Source organism: Trichoderma asperellum, chromosome 5, assembly GCF_020647865.1.
Source record: "Trichoderma asperellum chromosome 5, complete sequence".
Classification (NCBI taxonomy): domain Eukaryota; kingdom Fungi; phylum Ascomycota; class Sordariomycetes; order Hypocreales; family Hypocreaceae; genus Trichoderma; species Trichoderma asperellum.
In genome coordinates, this window is record NC_089419.1 from 3,107,375 (window position 1) to 3,129,985 (window position 22,611).

The 22,611-nt window shown below is 50.6% G+C and overlaps 6 protein-coding genes across 6 annotated transcripts; 3 read left to right on the forward strand and 3 right to left on the reverse strand.

Annotated features, from left to right (window-relative positions):
* Nucleotides 1–49: 49 nt before the first annotated feature.
* On the forward strand, nucleotides 50–544 carry TrAFT101_009158 (uncharacterized protein; the record flags this gene model as incomplete). Its single annotated transcript, XM_024901302.2, has 2 exons — nucleotides 50–232; nucleotides 305–544. 2 exons carry the CDS (start codon nucleotides 50–52, stop codon nucleotides 542–544), a joined length of 423 nt encoding a protein of 140 aa, XP_024755676.1.
* Nucleotides 545–1,313: 769 nt separating this feature from the next.
* TrAFT101_009159 (uncharacterized protein) lies at nucleotides 1,314–5,601 on the forward strand. The gene is made up of 5 exons (XM_024901310.2): nucleotides 1,314–1,367; nucleotides 1,438–1,753; nucleotides 1,835–2,047; nucleotides 2,124–4,751; nucleotides 4,835–5,601. Exons 3-5 carry the CDS (start codon nucleotides 1,946–1,948, stop codon nucleotides 4,934–4,936), a joined length of 2,832 nt encoding a protein of 943 aa, XP_024755675.2. The 5' UTR covers nucleotides 1,314–1,367; nucleotides 1,438–1,753; nucleotides 1,835–1,945; the 3' UTR covers nucleotides 4,937–5,601.
* A 1,243-nt stretch (nucleotides 5,602–6,844) lies between these two features.
* On the reverse strand, nucleotides 6,845–9,376 carry TrAFT101_009160 (uncharacterized protein). The gene is made up of 2 exons (XM_066128551.1): nucleotides 9,185–9,376; nucleotides 6,845–9,100 (listed from the first exon to the last, which is right to left on the reverse strand). Exon 2 carries the CDS (start codon nucleotides 8,436–8,438, stop codon nucleotides 8,223–8,225), a length of 216 nt encoding a protein of 71 aa, XP_065984671.1. The 5' UTR covers nucleotides 8,439–9,100; nucleotides 9,185–9,376; the 3' UTR covers nucleotides 6,845–8,222.
* A 558-nt stretch (nucleotides 9,377–9,934) lies between these two features.
* Nucleotides 9,935–10,249, reverse strand: TrAFT101_009161 (uncharacterized protein; the record flags this gene model as incomplete). The annotated part of the gene is made up of 1 exon (XM_066128552.1): nucleotides 9,935–10,249. The coding sequence occupies one exon, from the start codon at nucleotides 10,247–10,249 to the stop codon at nucleotides 9,935–9,937; it is 315 nt and encodes a 104-aa protein (XP_065984672.1).
* Nucleotides 10,250–13,736: 3,487 nt separating this feature from the next.
* TrAFT101_009162 (uncharacterized protein) lies at nucleotides 13,737–14,093 on the reverse strand (the record flags this gene model as incomplete). Its single annotated transcript, XM_066128553.1, has 1 exon — nucleotides 13,737–14,093. The coding sequence occupies one exon, from the start codon at nucleotides 14,091–14,093 to the stop codon at nucleotides 13,737–13,739; it is 357 nt and encodes a 118-aa protein (XP_065984673.1).
* A 5,916-nt stretch (nucleotides 14,094–20,009) lies between these two features.
* TrAFT101_009163 (uncharacterized protein) lies at nucleotides 20,010–22,175 on the forward strand (the record flags this gene model as incomplete). Its single annotated transcript, XM_024910326.2, has 7 exons — nucleotides 20,010–20,044; nucleotides 20,103–20,135; nucleotides 20,217–20,258; nucleotides 20,323–20,625; nucleotides 20,746–20,973; nucleotides 21,039–21,075; nucleotides 21,138–22,175. 7 exons carry the CDS (start codon nucleotides 20,010–20,012, stop codon nucleotides 22,173–22,175), a joined length of 1,716 nt encoding a protein of 571 aa, XP_024755670.1.
* Between the last annotated feature and the right edge of the window lie 436 nt (nucleotides 22,176–22,611).

The window sequence follows — 22,611 nt, forward strand, 5'->3', positions numbered from 1 at the left end:
TGCATATGTATATGTATATTTGATATATATCATCTGCAACTTAATTACCATGGCCACCGACCAAGATAAAGTAGTGCAAGTTTCCATTCCGCTGCCGCGGTCTCTGGATACTCGCATTTTCATCCGTTTAACAACTCAAGCGAAGGCTCTTGTGCTATCTCTCACCACCGCATCTCAAGAAGAGCTTGGTGCTCCTAGACCTATGGGATCATTTGTCTACGCACTGCCCGATGTAAGTCCCGTACATATGCATATGTGCCTGCATAAATGCTCCATGACCGGCGATTGTTGACTCCAGGGCCAGAGATTCAATCCTCAGCAGGCAATCGCCACAACACTCTTCTCAGCAGAATCATCTCTTGAGTTTACCACACGAGTTGCCAAGTTGGTTGCCCGCAAGACTCAGCTTCCCGTATATGTTACAAATTCCATTAGCCTAGAGAGCACGGGTATGGGCGGCACAGTCGAGGAGGAAATGGAAGCCTTCAAGGGCGTGGCTGAGGCGATCATCAGTAACCTTCCCAAGACGGTGCTGGCTAGTTAACCGCAATCCGTGAAGGCATGAATGGAGTTTTATAAACAATTCAAGATGGCGATCAGGCAGAGCAAGGCTTTGTAATGCGTGGCCAATGTGCTTGCGTATCTGTGATAGAAAGCATGCTCTGTCCATCGCCAGGGAAATGCCAAGATTACGGCGAGGTCATACCTACAGCATCCTTTGCTGGAGGTTTAAGAGAAATTCCAGAATAAGAGGCGAGCGATCGGCGCACATGGATGATCTTCAACGCTACGGTACATCATTTCGGCCTTCTTTATGAGAGAGCAGGCATTGGAGTTCACTTGGTAGCTGCATTTAAGAAATACAGTATTGATCTACTGAAGGGCAGCGGCTTCTTGATAACCCTGGCTCATATACACATGTTTGTACGGAGTACATGCCACATGAAATTCCATTATTCATTGAATCCCAGCGCTTAGGCGGGAAATCAAATCAGGCCGGGTGGGGGGGAGCATCAGCAGCTCCAGCAGTATGATTCGTAACAGAGAGAGCATCAAGCATCGTGCAGTTAATTGGATTCATAAGTTCAGTTTATTGGAATCTGCCTGGGGCACGTTTCCACCACAGAGTTCTCCATGAGGCCGTTACAGGCACTGCCCAATCGTGTTTCACGTTTCGCGTGCTTGTTTTCGTCTGATTATCTCATACAACAGGTACAAACAATAAGCACCGGTGGCTGAGCAGCACAAATCGAAATACTTGCACGGAGTAACACTGTAACAATACTATAGCTAATATTTACTATAGCTTCGCTCGCCATCCTTCATTGTCACAGTCAGCTAACTAGTGCTATCATTATTTCCGTACTGTATGTACTCTTTCTCTCTCTGGCAGGCGAATTTTTTTTAACCTGTCTCCGTTTTTTTCGCCATAGCCAGTCCGCGTCACGGGTTATCGTTATCGCACCCCGCTAACAGAGAAATTTGGCCGCCAGAAATGAGGTGGGCGTGCTCCCCGCCAAACCAGACCACTTGAGGGCGCACAAGGTTTGGCGCATCGTCTCGCTCTCGACATCGACGAGATCCTGCTGAGTTTGCGTGCTGCAAACATTCGAGCTTCGGCCACTCCTGAGCGCTTGGCTCTGCGACTGCCACACCCGCCTCTTGTAAGATCCCCTGCGGCAGCGCCGCTGATAACCAGACCTTCGCCCCCAGCCCGACTGTCAAGGGCCAATTGTGCCGGCTCCTTGCTCTCGTATGCCCTGTCGCCTTCTTGCTGCACTGTACATGCACCGGTTGCTGGTTTGCAGGATGCTGACCTTTTATCTCGTTGTAGCCTGTCTAGTCACCGCTTCATGTCCTAGAGCATCTCGACTAGGAAGCTACCCCTTTCGCGCATCGCATTGCTCCTCTCTCGCGCAGCAACAGCTGCCAATACCTGTCCATCATGTCGTGGCAACCGGCCCCGGAGTCGTTGAGCCAGCTTGCGGCATGTCTCAAAGACTCCCTTAGCGGATTCGACAAGAATGCCCAAAAGCAGGCTGAGCAGGTCAGTTTCGATCTACAAGTACCTCTTTTGTCTGTGTTACAGGATTCGATACTGACCGAGGAGTTGGGGGATTCAGATGCTTCAGCAAGCTAAAGCTTCGCCTGATATCAACAACTATCTAGCATACATCCTCTCTAGCCCCCAGAGCCCCGAGGGCTTGCAATGCAGCGAGCAAGATTATCATCTCGTTCGATCGGCCGCGGGTATCATGCTGAAGAACAATGTCAAGACAGAGTGGAAGTCGATACCTGAGTCCAGCTTACAACTCATCAAGCTCGCCGTCCCCATGTGCTTGCAGGACAAGAATTCACAGATTCGAAATTTTGCCGGAAACATTGCTACCGAGATGATTAGAAAAGGTGGCTTGTTGGCGTGGCCAGAGCTGCTTCCTCAGCTCCTCGACATGATCTCCAACGAAAATGGCCAGTTTTCCAACGAAGCTCAAGAAGGTGCAATGTCTGCCATGGCCAAAATCTGCGAAGATAACTTCAAACTTCTTACCAAAGAGATCAACGGCCAACGACCACTGAACTATGTCCTTCCTAAGCTGATTGCTGCAACCAAGAGCCCCCTCCCAAAGGTTCGCGCCGGAGCGCTGACCGCAATCAACGTCTTTACGCCGAGATCATCACAGGCAATGATGAATAGTGTCGACGACCTGCTGCAACACCTCTTCATTCTGTCCGCAGATGACAACACCGATGTCCGCCGACAAGTGTGCCGGGCTTTTGTTCACCTCGTTGAAACCCGACCCGACAAGCTACAGCCTCACATTACCGGATTGGTAGACTACATTATCAACCAGCAAAAGAGCGACGATGAAGATCTAGCGTGTGAAGCTGCCGAGTTCTGGCTGGCTGTCGGTGAACACGATGAACTCTGGGGCTCCCTGCAGCCGTATCTCAACAAAATTATCCCAGTCTTACTGCAGTGCATGGTATACAGTGGGGAGGACATCGCCCTTCTTGGTGGTCTTTCAGACGACGAGGATGAAGAAGACCGAGAGGAAGACATCCAGCCGGTTTTCGCCAAGAAAGCTTCAGCAAGGACTGCAAACGGCGAAGGAAACCTTTCGGCCGACCCCAACCAGAATGGCGGCGCCTACGAGAAGCTTGCCCGCATGGACGAGGGCCTGGAGGAGGGTGAGGTTGACGATTTCGACGATGGGGACGATGCGAACCCCGACGAGAGATGGACTGTCAGAAAGTGCTCAGCGGCGGCACTTGACGTCTTCGCCCGCGACTTTGGCGGGCCTGTTTTCGAAGCCATTTTCCCGTATCTCTCTCAAAACCTCAAGCACGATGAGTGGCCCTACCGAGAGGCCGCCGTCCTGGCGCTCGGTGCGGTAGCCGATGGCTGCATGGATACTGTTACTCCTCACCTCCCTGAGCTGGTGCCGTATTTGATCTCTCTTCTTGAAGATCAAGAGCCGGTTGTCAGGCAAATCACTTGCTGGGCTCTGGGACGATATTCATCTTGGGCAGCTAACCTCTCTGAACAGTCTCAACGAGAGCAGTTTTTCCTGCCAATGATGGACGGTATCCTCCGCAAGATGTTGGATAAGAACAAGAAGGTCCAGGAAGCAGGTGCCTCAGCATTCGCGAACCTGGAGGAGAAGGCTGGCAAAAGGCTGGAGCCATACTGCGGCCCCATTATCCAGCAGTTTGTTCTGTGCTTTGGCAAATACAAGGATCGCAACATGTATATCCTTTACGACTGTGTTCAGACGCTGGCCGAGCGTCTGGGCCCCTTCATTGCCAAGCCTGAATTGGTTAATCAGCTGATGCCAGCGCTGATTGAGAGATACAATACTGTCTCTGATCAGTCTCGTGAACTCTTCCCGCTCCTAGAGTGTCTCTCCTATGTCGCATTGGCTCTTGGTCAGGCTTTTACTCCCTATGCGCATACAATCTTCTTACGATGCATCAACATTATCCATGCGAACCTTGAACAGGGTATCAACGCCAACACTAGCGACGCCGTGGATCATCCTGATAAAGATTTCCTCATCACAAGCCTTGACCTCCTAAGCGCCATTATCCAAGCGCTCGAAGACGAAAAGTCAATCGAACTGGTCAAGAGCTCGCCACATCCCTTCTTTGAGCTCCTCAGCTTCTGTATGGAGGATCCCACGGACGAGGTGCGACAATCTGCGTACGCTTTACTCGGTGACTGCGCCAAGTACGTCTTCCCGGAGCTTCAGCAATACGTCCCCACCGTCCTCCCCATATTGTTGAGGCAATTGGATATGGATAGTATACTCGATGAGGAAATTGAAAGCGGGTTTGGCATCATCAACAATGCCTGCTGGTCGGCTGGCGAAATTGCCATGCAGAATCTTAAGGGTATGCAACCTTGGGTACCGGAGCTCCTTCAGCGCTTTGTAGAGATCATGACCAATCCTGGTGTACCCAAGGGGCTTACCGAGAATGCTGCGATTGCCCTAGGACGCCTTGGTCTAGGTAATGCAGAGCAACTGGCACCCGCACTACCGAAGTTTGCGGAAGAATTCTTGGTTGCGATGCAAGAGGTCGATCCTACAGAGGAAAAGGCCACAGCATTTAAGGGGTTTACATTGATTGTAGGACAGAATCCCCAGGCACTAGAGAAGGTTCTGTTGAACTTTTTTGTTGCAATTGCGCGATACCAAGACATGAACTTGCGGAACCCCATCAAGCAAGAGCTACATGAAGTGTTCCGAAATGTAAGAAGTGCCCCCAGTCTCCTATTCATTATTAAATGTTTTTTTCTTTTTAATATTATGTAATGCTAATCGTCATAATGCAGGTTCTAAACGTTTACAAGCAAATTATCCCGCAATTTGACAACTTTATTGGCCAGCTGCAACCTCAAGACCAGCAGGCTTTGAAGACTCAATATGCGATATGAGAGCAGCAACCAGTCTAGTTGGAGTTGTTGCAATACGAAAAGAAAACGAGCAATAACTGAGCTGGAGAAAAAAAATTGAAAGTTAGCGCTGGACGCAGAGGGGAAGGAGATGATCTCGTAAAGCGAATCTTTAACGGAACTTGGTGCGCAGAGGTCACTTGTGTTCCTGAGGTCCAGCGAGAGGAATATAATATGATTGTTTAAAACTCATAGCGATACTTTCACCGCCCAACAGCTCCATGGGAAAGGGGTACGCATGGTTGGATTGGCTGAATGACAATGGGAGCTTGCGGAATATGGAGGGCGCGTTAGCAAAAAGAAAACCAAAATACAAAGCGCGTGCTCTAGAGTGCCGCAAGCAGACGAGATACCTTTTGGAACGATGTGATGATGGAAAAAAAAAAAAAGAGAGAACCAGCATGGAGGAAATATGGGAACACAGGTGTCTTGAGCTTTTTTAAGGGGGGATGAGAGGGGGGGTTTCTTGGGGGCTACAAGCCCATATTCACCTTTATAGATAGATTTTTTTTATATTTTACTCTTTTATCTTATTTCCTCGACCATATTCTGCATACATACAGAGCTCTTGGTGGGAAATATGCCGTGCCGCGGTCCATATTAGTTAGTAGTTAGAATCCAAATAACGAAAGGTGACTTTATTCAAGTCGATCATCTAGTGAAGAGAGTGATGGATGAGGATAGTGTTGATCCTGTCGTTATGAATCGGCTAGTTGTGATACTAAGGCACCGATGCTGGTGTACATGCCCACTTCTCTATTTGGTATATATTAACTAGATCACCACCGCTTGTAAGATAGAGACAAGATGGGCATGTAAAATTGCGGGGCTTTATGTCTAAGAAAGAGAAAAGTTGTAGTTTCGACATCTTTCGGATTTTACAAGCTGGAAACAACACACTTTTAGTGTCTACTATCAGAACGAAGGGAAGATTTCCTCAAGAATGTGCCAACTATGCGACTGCCAGTCCTTCATCTGCACAAAATTCTCAATACCCGGACTCCTTGCCCTTAATGATAAATATAGGCGCCAATATTCGGTTCTTCAGACAAAGGCGAGGTCGTACAGACACGCTCTATTGAAAGACGGACTTGAAACGCTTAAAGGAGGAAGGGGGGAGCAAAGGATATTCGCGCTGATTCAAGATTCAATACCTATAATATTCGTTTAGTTAGGAGAACTACCTCGCTGTTCAAATGAACTTTTTGTCTCTAATCGATATTAGGCATATAGACGTTATTTAGTACTTATCTACGTGGAGAGATATCGTCTTCTTTGGAGAAAGTGAAAAAATGTGTGCCAAATGTCATAACCCCAACTTCACAACATTTCTTTCCATGTTTGCTACAAAAAGATGCCAATCAGATAAAAAAAAAAAGACAATAACAATAAAAACGGCAAATACACTCCCATCTAATCTATTCATTCGCCAAGCCCCCCCCCCCTTTCATCTCTCCATAGGATATGTGATGGAAGCGCGCAAACATGTTTCTACGCAACATATGCCCTTTTCAACCACATCAACGACTCAAAGTCCAACAACAAGCGAAAACGCCGCCTAGAAAAGAAAAAGTCTTGGTTTGACATGTGGTATTCGTGCATAAACTCGCATTACTTTCCCCCATCTCCCTTCCTCAAGAGAGCTGATATTTAACAGCAGAATACTACCCACCTATAGACATTCAAACGAGACAACAGTGACTAATATAATTACCTACCTATATAGATGTAATAAAAAGCTTGATAAGGCACGAAAATCGTTGCTTTTCTACTCTCTCTTCAGTACATGTACATTAGCAAAGCTTAGTGCAAACCTTCTCTAATTCACTCGCAATCATCACCAAGAATAGAAGCGAAGCAGCCATAACAACAACAATCGATATCAACGACCTTATCACATATGTAGCTAGAAACACACACTATAGCTATTCTAGAAACCAGTTCCTACAATATCCGCAGTATCCGACAGAACCAACATTGATAGTCACATAAGAAAAGGTATCATTTCTATTTCATCACACAGGCAATTACCCGATTAAAGTGCACACCTACAAGTGTATACTGAAGAAAGTAAAAACTGAAAGCAGACCAAGAAAAAAGGGCAACCCATTTTCTGTCATCTTAAAACCACCACAACATGTCTTGCATATTCTCCCCCGGTCCACAAAATGGAGAAACCTTGCTTAGCCCCTCCCTCCGTAAGCAAAATTCCAAATCTTCTTGCCATCTCCTTACTCACTCAAATAAGCATTTTCAAGAGAGAAAGGACAAGAAGAGAAGATGAAACGAAAACAAGAATGAAAGGGAAGGATAAGGAGAAAGGGGGGTCCAAGGTTTGAGTTGAGTTGAGTTGTTGCCAGGGAGTGGAGCTGCTGATGCTTACGCTGTTGTTCTGTCGTGGAAGGAGGGAAGACCAAAAAAAAAAAAAAAAAAAAAAGGATACTGCGTGCTCATCGCCATAATCTAAAGTTCCGAGCCAACCGCAGCATCCACTCCTTTACTAATGTTCACTGTCTCAAAAGAGCAAGAAAAAGAAAGAACAAAGCTGGGCCTGTGAGCATGCGTAAGCAAACGAACAGGGATGAAATGATGCGTAAACACAACCCTTGCCTGGCACTGCCATTTGTTTTTTCTATCTGCCTACTCTTGAAGAGAGATTTCTTCAAGGGCCAAGCCAGAGTAAACTTTTCTCCATCTCCAACCAGATGCGAACAAAACAGCACTACTAGGCTCCGTTCATATCACAGAATATGGTTACATGCAGCATATCCATTCCCTCTTCCTTGTCGTATAACCGTGCCCTGCTGCTTCACAGCTGTAATCCAAAGCGGATGCTTTACTTCAGCCCAGTCCAGATAAACGTCACTGACCAAGAATCCAGCTAGTCATCTGCCGGGGAAGAAGCCGCCATGTGCTAATTACTCAGGACCCCGTAAGTAAGCGAGAAAATATGCATACATAGTACGACGGGGGCGTTGAAGTAGAAATCAGGGCGTGCTCCATATGAGAGTATGTAGCAGTGGTAGTAACACTGTATCTCTAATAGACTGCCGAAGGCATCGACATGCTCACATCACTGCCGGTGGCCTGTCCTCGCTGCTGCATGCTCCCATAGGCTATGCACTGCGCATGTAATACAGGCGATGGCCCCTTGAATGCATAAGTGGTGAGATGGCATGGCAGAGGCGGTTGGGTAGATGCAGAAACGCCCCCCATGAGAGGGTTGCACTCTCGGCTCACGCGCCATTGCAAACGGCTATTCGCTGCGCTATTGCCAGATGTCCGATGCTATTCTTAGCTCATGGAGTGACAGCCACATGTGCATGATGCAAGCTGAAAGAAGATGGAGCGCTGGCATCCTATCGTTGACTTCACCGGAAAGCTGTCGCTTCAGGGCGTTGATGGAGAGGGCGGCTGGCTGCCTGGATTTGAGCCAGCAGTTAATACGGCCTGGCTGGCGCTGTGCTAACCGTTGATATTTCATTAGCAAAATACACAACCAGTGTCCACGTAGTCGCGGATCACACGACTAATAACCCCGACGGGAGCCACGGCCAAGGGGGAAACCCAAAAGTCCCAAATCCCAACGAGTCCCACACGTGCGTGAATGCCCCGAGGCGTGATGGCTTGAGCTCAACTCGCCATGATACGGGTTGTATAGAGTGTTGAAACAGCGCCCATCTGCCTGAACTCGCCTGTCAGCGCTTATTCAAGTATGTTTCAGAACGGCAAGACATGAGCATTGCCTAATTAGGCAGTCACAGGATGCCCTGGCTGGGCAGTCAGGGATCGGATCAACCAGGAGCAAAGGATTATGTGATACTAGTAGATACTGCATAGTACTGTAGTAATAGTAATATCGAGATGGTGGTCGCCGTGGTTATTTTCCACAGAGAGAAAGAGGGAAACAATCGACCCTCATCATCCTGCACATCAGGGAGCTGGAGCTGTTGATTCTGCGGGTGACTGGCCAGCCTGGCCCACCAGGAAATAGACGAGCGAGCGAGGATACATCAACATGTAGAGCTGTCCTGGCCCATTCACATCTCATGGGCTCAGATTTCAGATTACTAGTACCATTACATGTGCACATTTCAGCGGGTAGATTTTGTGGACAAATCTTTCCGGATCCGACTTACATTTCGCCTATCATGCATTAGCGACGGCTACGAAAAAAAAAAACACTCATATTGCGTGTGCTATAGGGGAAAATTGGATGGTCAAACTCACCAGGTATCCGCCCAAACGCAATTGAAGTCGAGACTGGCTCAGAGCTCTGGGTTTCGCGCTTTCGGTGGGTGCGCTCCACGTAGATTTAGTCTTTGCCGGTCGAAACTCACTTCGCCCCATATTGCCAAGGGCATTGGATGTTCTCCATTGCGAGTTCTCTGTATCAAGACATGGACAATGTGCTGTATTTGAATGGACAGGTTGCACCACGGGCTACTCCATACGTGCACCAGATCCATGCCTGGCACTTTGCCCTTGTTTGATAGCAGAACGAAGCAGATCGTTTCAATCAGCTTTTTGTTCTTTACAGCATCTGCTGATGTATTGCTATCTCTCTACTATTGTGCTGATTCGGGCGGCTCAATTGACTAGCTCGACTCTAATTATTGAGATAGCCTTAGCATCCGATCGCTAACCATCAGCCTAGATAGATGGCCGATACAGGGCGGTAGCCCCAAAACGAACTGGCATCTTTATTATCTTGCTGATGGTCTGAAACTTGATGGACTGCGTGCAAACCATTCGTCAGCAGATGAGATGTAAGCAGCTACTACCTACTACTTGCTACTGGGCATGTACTCGCGCAGTATTGCTTATAGTACAGTAGGTATTTGTCTCCACACAATGATTTCACGTAGGAAGAGAGACATGATGCGGGCATTGCGATAACAAGCCCCAGGGATATCCATGCTGATGACGATGCTAGCGTTGCCTAGACCGAGGACCTGTTCAGGAATCTAGCCCAGATAGTTAACCGGGGTGCATAAGCGATTTCCATAGACTCTGAGCAGCCTGTCCGCTAGTCCAAGCTCCCAGATGGGCCAGCAAACAAACAAACGAGGGAAAAGTTCCTGTCTTGACTTTTGTCATAAACATATGCGCAGCCGCCACCAAAGCCATCTCGCCATGTGATGCTAAAAGTAACTTCGCGGTTGTGGATATCAGGCTCAGCACCTCCATATAGGTATACTCGCCGCTGGGTCCGTCCGGCTTCCGTCTCTGGTTCTGGGTATTCGCTGCGTGTGAGTCAAGGATGGCATCGTCGGTCCAACAGCTCCCCAGCATCTCGCCTTCCCTCAATCCGTAATAGCAGCGGTAGCGGTAGCGGTAGCGGTGGTGGCGGTGGTGGTGCTTGTAATATCACCAGGCCCAGACGAAGAGAGGGCAAAGAAAAGAAAACAAAGGTACGAGTACTTGACGGCCCCATCCCCATAGCATTATGTTAGTGCCACACCATCGCTGCGTTAGCACCGCGTTAGGGTTATTCTATATTTAGGCACACCACCGAAGGTTTTGTCGAAGCTCGCCGCTCGGCCACTCATTCGCCGCAGCGGCAGAAGATCGTGCAGGACGAGGAGAGAGGCGGAGGGATGAGAGGAGCAGGGAGGATTGGTGAACGTCTTTCGTCATACTGTATTAAACAAGTACAGTACAAGCATATCGGGATTAAGAGTGGATGCTTCTCCCCCGCCTGAGACTCCCGCAATACCATGCCATGTCATTTGGGCTTTGTTGTTTACTCTCGTCCACAGCCCTCTCTGTGGCTGCTGGCGATGAGATGAGATTCTGCCAGGGGGCTGACACACCCCGCAAAGACGAAGAGCGGGCTGAGCTGCCCATTCTGGCCGCTTCATCAACCAAACTTTCTGCCGATCACAGACGATCCTCAGGTTCGCCCGCCAGGAACAGAGAATTCTGCTTGTCTTGCAGAGTGTAGTTCGCATTAATTCCACGGCAGGGACACAGGGGCGGCAGGCGGCTCGTCCGGGGCTCTGTGCAGCATGTCAGACTATCGCTCCATTGGTACTAGGCCATCCGGAGGCTTTAAAATGAGCGTACTGAGGCTGTGGTCATACACAGTGTCTCTTATGATGAGGGTTCGCTGCAACGGCCAGGCCACACGACGCAGTGCCAGACAAGAGCTATCGGACCGTCTGCAGCTGTGATCACCAGTTGCTCTGTACCATTTGAGGGATCCAGCTGTCCAGAAGTTCTGCCACCCCCAAAAATACCATTAGCGACTCGTCGAAGGGGTGCGTGGGCCATGTTGCTGCAGCCGCACGTATGGCGGAGGAGCTGCATATGAGAGGGCTGTGATCGATTCTGTTGGCCAGCAGTTGCACACCACCCGCCCCAGTCCTCTAGACTTGCCGACTTTCTGAGCGGCAGTGGTCCAGTAGCAGTACTGCTGCCGGTGAATGCAGTCAGTGAGCAAGAAACATGGGAAGAAAGAGGATGCTGGTGCGCTGACATTCCACGCTTGGGCGCCGCGCCGCATCACACAGATCACTGTGCATGCGCATGTAGACCACCATGCACTCGATTCTTCAACCCTGCAGGGTAGGATGAGCCAACCAGCATCGGCAAACAGGAAGTATGTAGCACACGGCCTCGTAGAAACCAAACTATCGAAAACTGCTGTGCGAGTACAGTTCTGCCGTCTTTGTGGCTTTTCCTTTCTTTCTCACCGCTTCATGTAGTGCACCATCGCCAAGCGAGCTGAGGCACCTCTTGATAGGATACCCCAATATGCATCCAAGACGTGTTATCCCGCCAGTCGTGAGATAATGACCGCATCGCCCAAGCATCAACGGGAAAGACGGGATCTAGCTATGGCGGCCCAGAATCCCACACCCTCGGCTATCGCCCAAGTATGTAATTGGCGCATCCTGGTCATAGGGTACAGGTACGGTACCGCTGCCGGGCGGCAACACAATCTCAAATCTCAACATTGATTGTGCCAGTTTCGATTATTTCATCTTTTTTTTTTACTTTAAAAAAAATAACATCCTTCTTGTGGGGGGGAGAAACGTAGGACAGCCGGTGCACGTGGATATGTGCATTTCACAAGCACTCTGCGGTCCTTGTAGCACTCGCTCTAAGTCGCTCCGGAGATCTAGAATCTCGTCCAAACCTCAGTCGGGTAGAAATGATACGGTAAGATTGATCATAAAGCGAAACAATCAAGTACCAGTACCTAGCTGCGCGGACGGCGAATGGCGGTTTCAAAGCAAACTCGAAGACATCTGTGCCTGTTCACACGGTCATCATAGGTGCTATTTCGTGCTAGTACATCTAGCCGTAGTGGTAGTAGTATGCTGTATTGGGTAGTCGCCGGATAGCGGTTTGAGCAAACTGTGAGAGTTTGTGACGCTCCAGCCATTCTCTGTCATACCGATTTGTAAGTGGAAAGGCCAGGCATATGCAGAATGGTATCTTTAGCAACAAGGCGACGGGTACTCGGTCATTGGACACCACTCTGTCCGTTAGTGCACACGTGTCGCTGTAAAGGATGCCGAGATCGAAGCCAAGTGCAAGCCAGTCTCAGTGGCGAGCTATGGAACGTTGCAGTGCTCCTCTTTTCTTTTTACTTCGAGCTACGGAGTAATATTGTCAGCACTTTTTTCTCTGATACTTTTTGATTTTTTTTTTTTTTTTTTTTTTGGTATTATTTTTCCTCAGCCGCCATGTGTGCGGATTGTGGCTTTGCCCTCGTTTGTCAGCTCTTTCGGCCCGCTTGTCTTGGCGACAGGAACGCTGGAAGCTTTTTGCTAGTCTCAGTTAGCAATCCTTCAGGTCCTCAAGCAGTGTGTGCTGCTGTTTCGCACTTGCGGAGTTTTATCTGTGCGGCGACGCTACACTCAGCGAAGGACAATGAAGATCAGCGTATAAGCTTCTTTGAGCATCAAAAACCGACGTCATTTGGGATGCCTCACAAGCCTCGGCACTTTGAGAGCCTCGGCGCTTTTCAAGACCCTCAGTGGTCCTCTTTTTGGAGGAGGTGGCCTGTCTCCAGTGGTGGTGTTTTCGATGGCAGCATAAACCGCCCTCGACTAAAAGCAGGATGCGTGCAAAAGTATTGGGCAGTGTGTAATGTTGTGGCGTTTCATGCAGAGTGAAGTAAGGCTGTGTAAGTCGCAACAAGAATGGCTGCACCACGGGCTTTTCCTCCCTTGTCACATTGCATAATGCCCCTTTTAGGCAATGAAGAGGCTGTGGTTCATTATGCCGCCCAGGAGTTCGGGATTGTTTCCTATACCGCATAAAACCTCGAGTGCTTGTACAACCTTGTCGTGGTGTCTTTCATACCCCGAAGTGCACCCAAAAGTGCCAGCTAGCCGTACCCCATAATCACGTTAAATTTGCACTGCCTGGCTGCCGTCTGACTCGTCGTGTCGCCATCTCATCGGATCTCATCTTCGGTTCAGGACTAGACGGCGCAGTTTTCCATCAGGCAATTCTCTTTTGAAGTGCAAGTCTGGAGTAGCATTCGAGTGGAAATGACATTTTGTGGGCCACCATGTGTTCCATATTGCAACCGCCAATGCCGTTGCTGTGTTCTGCATGAGCAAGCTCCCACTTGGAAGACAACCCAGCAAACCAGCGTCTTCCCAGTCAATATTGGGTTAACCTCCATGCCTTGCGCGCCATGAAGCCAATCGAAGCGACGAACGCCCTTGGCTGCGATCTCGTGTCTAAAAAAAGAATTGACCGATGCGGCTTCATGGTTGGCTACAGTGTCTTACCAGTAGAATTTGTCGATGAAGACAGTTCAATGTATTGGTGCTTCGCAAGTGCTTCGCGACACAGGCAAAGCAGAACCGGCACAAATGACAACAGAACCCCACACTTCGACTACAATAACAAGCAGAAGGAGCAGCAGCACCAGCATTAAGAGGCTGCGGCAGTGACGGTCGCTATTCGTGGACATCGGTAGTCTATAGCTTGGTAGGGTAGCAGCTTGCAAGCTTCCCTCAGTCGTCGTGAGGTTTTGCGGCACAGCCTTCAGCGTGCTGAGTAAATCCTGCGGCTTGTGAGACTGGCAGAGGACCCCGAATCGGCCAGCCCAAAAAGGGGTGGCCGCTATTCTTAGCGTGGAAAGCGGATTAATGGAGCCCCAGAAGGCCATTTCAGGACACGAGGTTTATGAATCTCCTTCGCAACCCATGATAATCTCGCTATGAATTAGATCTATGCCTGTTCCTGAGAATGGTGGCAGTAACCCCTGGAGATACCCTGGACTCTGCTCGGGGACTTGAGCGGGCCCGTGAAGCATGTTTCTGGGCCTAGAAGCGGCTTGGATAGCATAGTATGGAGCCTAAATGTATCATCGTTTCGAAAGTTGCCGTTGTTTGATTGGAAATCCTTTGGTCATCCGTCATAGTCCAGTAGAATGGGGGAAGCATTGCCAAAAACGGAAGTAATGGTGATAATAATAGCAGTAACAAGATTAGCCGTAGACTATATTGGCGCTATTTGGAGTATGATGTCTTTGGCACGGCACTACTGAATTATTTGGGACACTTACGCTGTCTGACAACCCAAACCGGGGAGTTGCCCGGGTCTCTTGTCATTGCAAGACGAGACTGTACTTGACTTGTTGAAAATGCGCAAAACAATAGACGCTGCAGAAAGAGAGGGCATTTCACAATGCTGCTTCGTAGGCGGGTCACTGTCTATACGGCGTGCCCCTTTTTTAATGACAGTTCTATCCGTTGGGTTGCTTTATGAGTGGGCAAGGCCAACCGGAAAATCTGTCGGAAAGCTGAGAATTGTATTAATAACCACCTATCTTTGGTGTCTAGATAGGTAGACTGACGATATGGAATAGCGGAATCGGCGGCTGCAATGCCCCTCTGTCCTGGATTGAAGATGTTTTCCCCTAGAGAATCAGAGAATCCGCTTGGGAAATGGAAAAAGCTAGCCTAAGACGGTACTGGGTATAATTGCCGTTGGCTGCCTCCGTCTTGGATCCTTTTTCCTGTGCCTTTGACGTGCTTTTTGCTTAACGGGGGCAACGGATGAAGAACCGAGTTTTGCATCCTAGCCGCGATATAGAGGGGGGGTTCAGGGTCTAGGGCTGTTTGCGGCTTTCGGCTTTGGTGAATTTGCTTAATTAAGCGTAGCCGGGCTAAGAAGCTATTCTAACTGCTGAAGGAAGAGTGTGACCTCGTATCTTTAGATGATGAGACGATTGACTAGAGACAAAGCCTCTCGCTCATTTCCTGTAGATCAGGAACGCGCTTGATCGGAGCGGGGCCAGTAATGAGAGTGGCTGAGATGTTATGCAGTGGTAAGGCCAGCCAGCCAACCACAATGGCGCTGGCGCTGACGAGTAGCCTATTCAGGACAGAAGGCTGAGGATTCGATTACTGACTCGATACGATCAGCGCTTGCTTGGCTACGAGATGCCAGCACGGATATGCTACTATTACCAATAGCGCTTGGTAGTAGGTAATATGCCGCGCTTGTGTACTTGATTGCTACCGTCGTCCGTTGACGACATTGACCACGGTTCGGGATCCAGCTGACAGGAGATGGCAGTTGGATGGAGTATACATAGGCTCCGTGCGGTCGCCCCATAGATTTGCTCGGCCGATAAATGCACAATGGAAAGCTGCCGATATCCGCGGCAGGATCTGCACGGACAAAGCACAAGTAGGATGACCGCCAAGTTTCTTCCTGGCTTCTCGAAGACCAGGGCCTGGGGTTCAGCTGGCTTCGAGCAGCGCGCCAACCAAGTCTGGATATATTTGTACGGTCGTATGCAAGGCTATACGGCAGTTGTTTGCTAATTACTGCTGTTTATGGACTTGCCTCCTGGCACTGACATGTCGGAGATCCAGGCACTGAGAACCTTCCGGCCCTGGCTAGCCGTTTGATTGGAGAGATAGGCGAGGCCGCTGGATAATCGCCGTCACTGCGGCCTAGCGGCAGATGTTGTTGTGGTGACGGCACTCCTCCCAGGTAGACACGGTACCTGACGATAGGATAATCCCCATAAAGTACGAGCAGTACGAGGGCAATTTGCTGGTAACGTTAACCTCAGCCGGGATACTAAGCAAGCAAAACGCCCCCCTTGCTGTGCACTGACCGTTGGAGGTGCTCTGAGACGCGCGATGGAGGAGCTGAGAGCGCTTCGCCTCAACGCCTCAAAAACCCAAACATGAACCGGCCGTTTGGACTTACGCCGAGAGTAGCGCGCCCGGTGCGGGGAGTGCGGCACGGAGCATCACCTGACGGCAAACGCCAAAGGTATTATCCGTGCATCACGTTATGCTAGGACCTAGCAGCATTCCTGCATCATGGTTTGAATCGAGTATCGGCTTTCAGGACCTCCTGGTCAACGGAGACCTCACCGGCATTGCCTAACATGGACTTAATATGGGCGACAGGGAAAACGGCTTGAGACCACATGTACTTGTACTACTGCGAAGTCCTTGGGCGGCATTTCTGCGTACAGCGGCAGCCGAGGGCTCCGCGGCGGCCAAGGCGCTAGGTGCAGTCGCTTGTAAAAAGTACTAGCAGTGCTAGCACCCTGGTGAACCGGCTTGCCGACTTTTTTAGACAGCTGCTCCAATATTTGGTGGGTACGTGGCGGGTTAATTGCACTTGACCGTCCTGACATTCTGCTGTGGGTAAGGCTTGGCAGGTGTCTCTTGGCTTACATACAGGTGCAGTACTACCTTTAGGACTTACTGTAGCGAGAAGACTATGAGTACAGTTAGTACCTTAGTAGTTGATCAGTGTCTTTGCCCAAACTCCATGTTGCAATAAACAGTGCAGCAGAGAAGTAGGAATCAGGCAGGATTCAAAGCGAGCATAAATGGATAAATGGCCGCTTGTCGGAAATGGTGGCATGAGCATGAATGATACTTTCTGAGTTGCGCTTACCCGTGGTAGGCACCACATAGGTAAGTTCCTTAGGTAGGTAGAGGCAGAGAAGGAAGCAGGGCCATGATGTGATGCCAAGTTAGACGGCAAGCGCTACCAAGAACCTAGAGCTGTACCTTGCCGGTCCATCCTGCACAATAGACTGACAGGTGCCTGTGGATGTATAGAGGCAGTACCGGCAGCACTAGCCACATCTAGGCTTGCATATAAATTAGCATTAGGGTTCTGTTGCAAGAGCTAATCGGCGCAATGCTAGAGGGCTGCATGTGCATGCGTGGTGGCGCTTTCTGGGAGAAGCTGCCTGTGACGACAGGGACCCACACCCAGCGGTGGGCAGCGCTTCTGGGCCTCTCTGGTGGGCGCATCTCATCTTAGGAAGCCCGCCGAGTTAAGCTCTTGGTTCCCGAAAACTTTTCGGCTAGAGCAGTTTGCCCACCAGCGCTAGCACTAGGACAATAGTTGACGATGATGAACTCTGCTGGCTCGCATCCTTTGACGGTGCCAAATAGGCTTTCCATTCATCTCCAGCTCTCTGTTTAGCATTTCTGATGCCGCATATCGGGATGATGGGGGGCGAATTATCTTGAAACTCAAATACTCCTATCCTCAACGGGCGCGGGCTCGACACAGCCAGTGAGAGCCAAAGTACAAGTTGGGGCGTGATAATAATAGCATAGCAGTGTGTCCCTTTCTTCTCGTCTCATTTCTAGATACGAAGGGAACAAAAAAAGAAAACAAAAAAAAAAAAAAAAAAAAAAGGCTCCAATGGCAGCGTCTCAGCAAGGCTCTGGGGGCCTCACTCCCACAGCACTGAAAAGAATTCTTCCGCCGGCCACGATGTGCTGGCACCACGGCCGGGCTAAGCATCTGATCCTCGTCTGATGGCGTCGAATCGCGCAGTCGGTTTCACCCTGAGCTAGAACGCCGGCCCCAACTAACGCTGTGCCATGGCGTCTGGCCCAGAAAGCCTAAGCCCGCCGGGTCAGGGTGAGAAAAAGCAACGAGGTCTTGGTTCCATCCCCCACATTGCCCGCACCCTGCTGGCCAAACCAGGCCGACGGCTCGCCCCAGTTGTTATTTTTAATTCTGGTGCGTGGGCATCGTGCCATGTGCGTCATGCCTCTTGGGCGAGGAGCCAAGCCTCATCAGGCCGTCACACCCCTAGCCCGAACTGTCCAGTGCCTTTCGCCGGCTCGTACGAAGCATCATCGTCCATCACCAGCCATCACCCGTCTCGCCCCCTCTCCACTGCGGTGCCGGCCGGAAGCCCTGCTCAGTTCGGTTCTGCTCTGCTCTGCCCTGCTGCCCCCGTCTCCTCGTGGACATTATTCGTGATTGCAGGCAGATGCTGTGTTCTTGGCACTGCGAGAATGCCGACTGGTCCCTTGCCTGGGATCATGCCCGCTTGTGCTCCGTGTTTTGCGTCTCAGACATCAATGTGCAGGCAGGTCAAGTACAATACCCGTAGGTGTGTGGTGTTCTGGGTATCTGGCAAGCATACATTTGATGTAATCAATCATATTGGCTGTGTGCTCCCATCACCTAAATATGTACTTGCAACAGCTCTATTGGAGCTGGGCATTGGCCCTTTGTACAGTACCGCTCCGCTCCGCACCATGTGCCCTGACAACAGCACAGCAAACAGCAGACAAGTGCAAAAAGCCCCCCACTGCATGTACCTAACCGCTACGACTCACCACCTGAAAACCCCGAGTCGCACAGCGCGTGGCACCCCCTTCCACCCCCCGTCAGTCGCGGGACATGGCCGCTGAGGGGCCTTTTGTCAACGGGCAAGTACCTGCTGTACCCGTCGTCTCCTGCCAGGCTAAGCCTAATGGGCCTCTCCCACGTCGGCGGACGAGCAAAGCTCTCGCTAGCAGCAGCGCTCAGAGTGGAAGGATCTAAGCAGCTAGCAGCAGCGCTACAGGTTCGGCGAGGTCAGGCCGGGGCCAGGGTAGGCTGCGTCGGTACCTGTACCTGCACCCGTACCTGTACTCGTGCCTGTGCTCGTGCCTGTACTCGCGCCTTGTACAGTGCCAGCCCGCATGGCTGAGTGGCCGCCTGTAGGGGCTGGTTGCCCTCTGTAGCATAGCGCAGCATAGCGTAGCGCCCAGCCTAGCCCAGCAGGCGCCGCAGCACGGCACCGCACAGCACGGCACCGCACGCTTGGGGGAGAAGCTCGCTGAGCGCCCGGTGGGATGCCGCCGCCATTATTTAACATTCCCCAGTCCCCCAAACACCTCCCCTCTCTCTTCCCTCTCCCCTGGTCTTAACACTCCAAATCTTCTCGATTCCAACGTTCGCTCTCCCACATTCGCTTCCCACCTTTCCTCTCGCTCCTAGGAAGTCCTCGTTGACTCCTGTCATTCGCTTTTATCGGTGCTCTCGCTTTTTTGATCCTCCCCACAACCGCCACTTCCGCCGCAACTTTTTTATCCGCCGACTCCGCCGCCACTATTTTACTTCGAAGTCGCCCGGATCGTCAAACTATAAAGAGAAGATCTTATCTGAATCGATAAATCAAAATCTTTCTTGCACGGAATTCATTTATTCAGCTACGCATTTCGAACTGCGCAACATTCGAAACATACAGACTAGCTGCTAGCCGCGGGTTTCAAGTCCTCGGGGACCGAATTCGAAGTCGCCGTAAATGTCTATCTAAAAGAGCTTCTTTCTTCGCACCACCACAATCGCTTTCCACAATCGCTACTAAATATACAACGAAAAAAAAACCTTTTAAAAAAATCTTTACGACCAAAACAATTTTACGTTTAATTCAGAGTTAGGGAGAGAACGACTTTTTTATACGCCATATTCAATCGCTAGTTATTTTTCAAGAGAGAGACGTTAGAGCAAGGATCCAGCAATTAATCGACACTAGCTACTGCACAGCACAGCTAGCTATAGCTTGATAAACCAAGTATTTGGGACGACAGCCAAGTAAACCAGCATCACAATTCTCGCTCGCTTTTCAAGCACAGCCGTTTCCAGCTGTGTTTTCTCTTACGTATGTGACATCTGTTCTGCTATTCTACCCCAACTCGAGCATTTCTTTGATTTCCCACCCTTGGGTACATAAAATCATCTGCTGACCAGTACTTGTTCTTGTAGGTCACCTGTCACTAATCTCAACACTTTTCCATTATCAACAATGGCTGGCCCTGGCGGTGGTCCTCCTCGTCGCAGGTTTGTATCCCTCTTCTCTGTTCGCTTTCTGTGCATCAACTGACCTCGTTCTGAACAGTCACACCAAGTCTCGCAAAGGCTGTGATACGTGGTACGTATTAATACCTGCTGTTGCTTGGACAGCAGCTCTGACGAAACTCCCTCAAACATTGGTCTAACTATGGCTCTACAGCAAGCGTCGCCACATCCGTTGCGATGAGAGCTTCCCTCAATGGTGAGTTTGGCCGATCCTGATTTTAGCTGGATGCCTCTCTTTTTTGCTAACGCCATGCCCCCAGCCGCAACTGCACCAAGCACAAGATCCGCTGCCCGTACAACGACGTGCAGGTCCCTGATGCTGGTCGCTCAACCACGCCGGACAAGCCCGATCTTATGTGGACTCCCGAAATCGAAGCTTGCATTGACGAATGGCGAAGGACCGGCATGTTCCCCTTCCCATCGCTCGGCATTTATCCAGCTCCTATGCCGCACATGTTTTCCGTTGAGGATCTCCGCTTGATTCACCACGTTACCTCGCTGTACGTTCAGCTGCAGGCTTTTGGCGCCAACAATTTCACTCTGTGGACGCGTCACATCCCGACGTAAGTTTTCACAGGAACCATCCTTCCCCTACTTCTCCTTGGGCACCATTACTCCGGCGGCAACCTGCCGTCGCTAGTGGTCCCACACTGTTCAACCAGACACTGACTTGATGTTTCCAGTCTTCTAAAGATCGGAGCCACTACTCCCTATGTAATGCATGCGCTGTTGGCATTTTCCGCCATGCACCTGGCCTTCTTGACCGATTGCCCTCTAGTCGGCAGCATGGCGTTTGAGCATAAGGGTAAAGCCTTGAGCGGTCTACACGCGGCCATTGGCTCATTCTCTCGCGATACATCTGACGCTATTCTTGCGGCATCTCTGGTGCTGTCGTGGCAGGCCACGGATTGGTAAGTGTCACTCTCCTGCGACCTTTGCGTGAGCAATGTATAGCTAACTGGATTTTCCTCAACAGGCGCAGCTGGACCCAGCTTATGCAAGGCACTTCGACGGTACGTTTTCTTTTTCTTTTACCAGCACATTTGCATGACACCTTACTGACTTTTCCCGTTAGGTGATTGATGCCATGGAGCCATGGAAGCACGAGTCTGAGTTCACAGACTTCATTGCTGAGAGCAGCACGTTCCCAACTGCTCCTGCTTCTCCGGACCCTGAGCATAAGCCCACTCAGCCGCGAAAGGACGACATTGAGGCCTATCAGCGGACCCTCGAGCAAGTCATCAAGGTGGAAGCTCATCTGAAGCATTACAAGGAAGACACCACTCAGATGCAGCACTTGATCAGCTTTCTCAAGGGTTCTCGCAAGATCAGCCCCACTCTGTCCATTGCCCAACAGTTTGAGCGCCTCCAGCCCCTGAGGACTTGGCTTTTCTGGGTTCCAGTCGGATACCTCCAGTCTCACCAAGCCTCTGCTAACTCTCTGGTTGCTATCGCTCACTTGTACACTGTGGCTTTGTTGATGGAGCGTCTCTTCCCCGAGATTGGTGCAGCCTACTTTGGCAGCCTGTCCATGACCCCCATTGAGGAGATTGCTCGGCGGCTCATGTCTATCAACGTAGCGAGCACTGTCAAGGGCACCTACCAGACCCCGCTTACGCTTATGGAGTTTCCCATTGATACTGTCAGTGAGTTCCGGTCTCGCATGGGCTGGATGAGTCCGCAGAGGACGCCTTCGTTCCCCACGTTCCATCCTCCCAACTTCCATCATCTGGAGGAGGTGCCACCAATGGTCCCTGCAACGGAGTCCTACATGCCATATGGAAACCCGGCTTTCAGCTACAGCGCTGAGGAGATGCCAATGCTCAACAGCCCCGCCGCGCCTGCTCCCCATGGGTCGCTCAGTCCGCTGGTCATTTCGTCTCCCTATCCTCACCAGCAGTATCTGAATGTCCCCTCTCCGTCCTTTGGTGGCGCCTACAGCCCGGCATCATCAACCTTTGAGGCCTCCATCGCATACAGTGATTCGGAAGAGTATGGTGCGTATGACATGCGAAGCTTTCCTCCTGGCCAATCGCCCGTTTTCGAGGATGCGCACTACAGCAGTAGCTACGGCGTCGGGTTCGTTACTCCCCAGCAGCCCGTGTGGATCTAGGCACACACATTCGGCTCTCTAACCCCGGCTCGAGGAAGCACAATCGGAATTGACCGTTTGCCACCCAGGAACTCCAGTACATCAGCGTATCCGCCTCTAGATGGTTCGTCGACAATGGCGCCATCCCATCCGCCACTTCCATCGCCATCGCCATACCAGTTCCAGGACCCTCTCGGCATGCTTCCTCTTCCCGAGTCTCCAGTCCAGCTGTCTAGCAAGCCGTATCACCGACATCGCCAAACCGCTTCGGCGTCTTCCGCGCCACACCCTCCATCGCCGCTGTCACGCGCGCCTCTAATTCCGAGTTCTTCGGAGCCGCAAGGCAAAGGCAAGCAGCGAGCGGTTTGATGGAGTAGCACACTTGGTCACCATCAGGTTCCTACACCACTCCGCGACGAGCCTCACCAACCTCCTCCTATGGACAACCAACCCGACG

Bases quoted from the DNA above. Each gene is read 5' to 3' on its own strand.
- TrAFT101_009160 (XM_066128551.1), bottom strand. From the start codon at position 8,438: ATGAAATATCAACGGTTAGCACAGCGCCAGCCAGGCCGTATTAACTGC.
- TrAFT101_009159 (XM_024901310.2), top strand. From the start codon at position 1,946: ATGTCGTGGCAACCGGCCCCGGAGTCGTTGAGCCAGCTTGCGGCATGT. The intron at 2,048-2,123 runs GTCAGTTTCGAT...TGGGGGATTCAG, and splicing joins CCCAAAAGCAGGCTGAGCAG to ATGCTTCAGCAAGCTAAAGC. The intron at 4,752-4,834 runs GTAAGAAGTGCC...GTCATAATGCAG, and splicing joins TACATGAAGTGTTCCGAAAT to GTTCTAAACGTTTACAAGCA.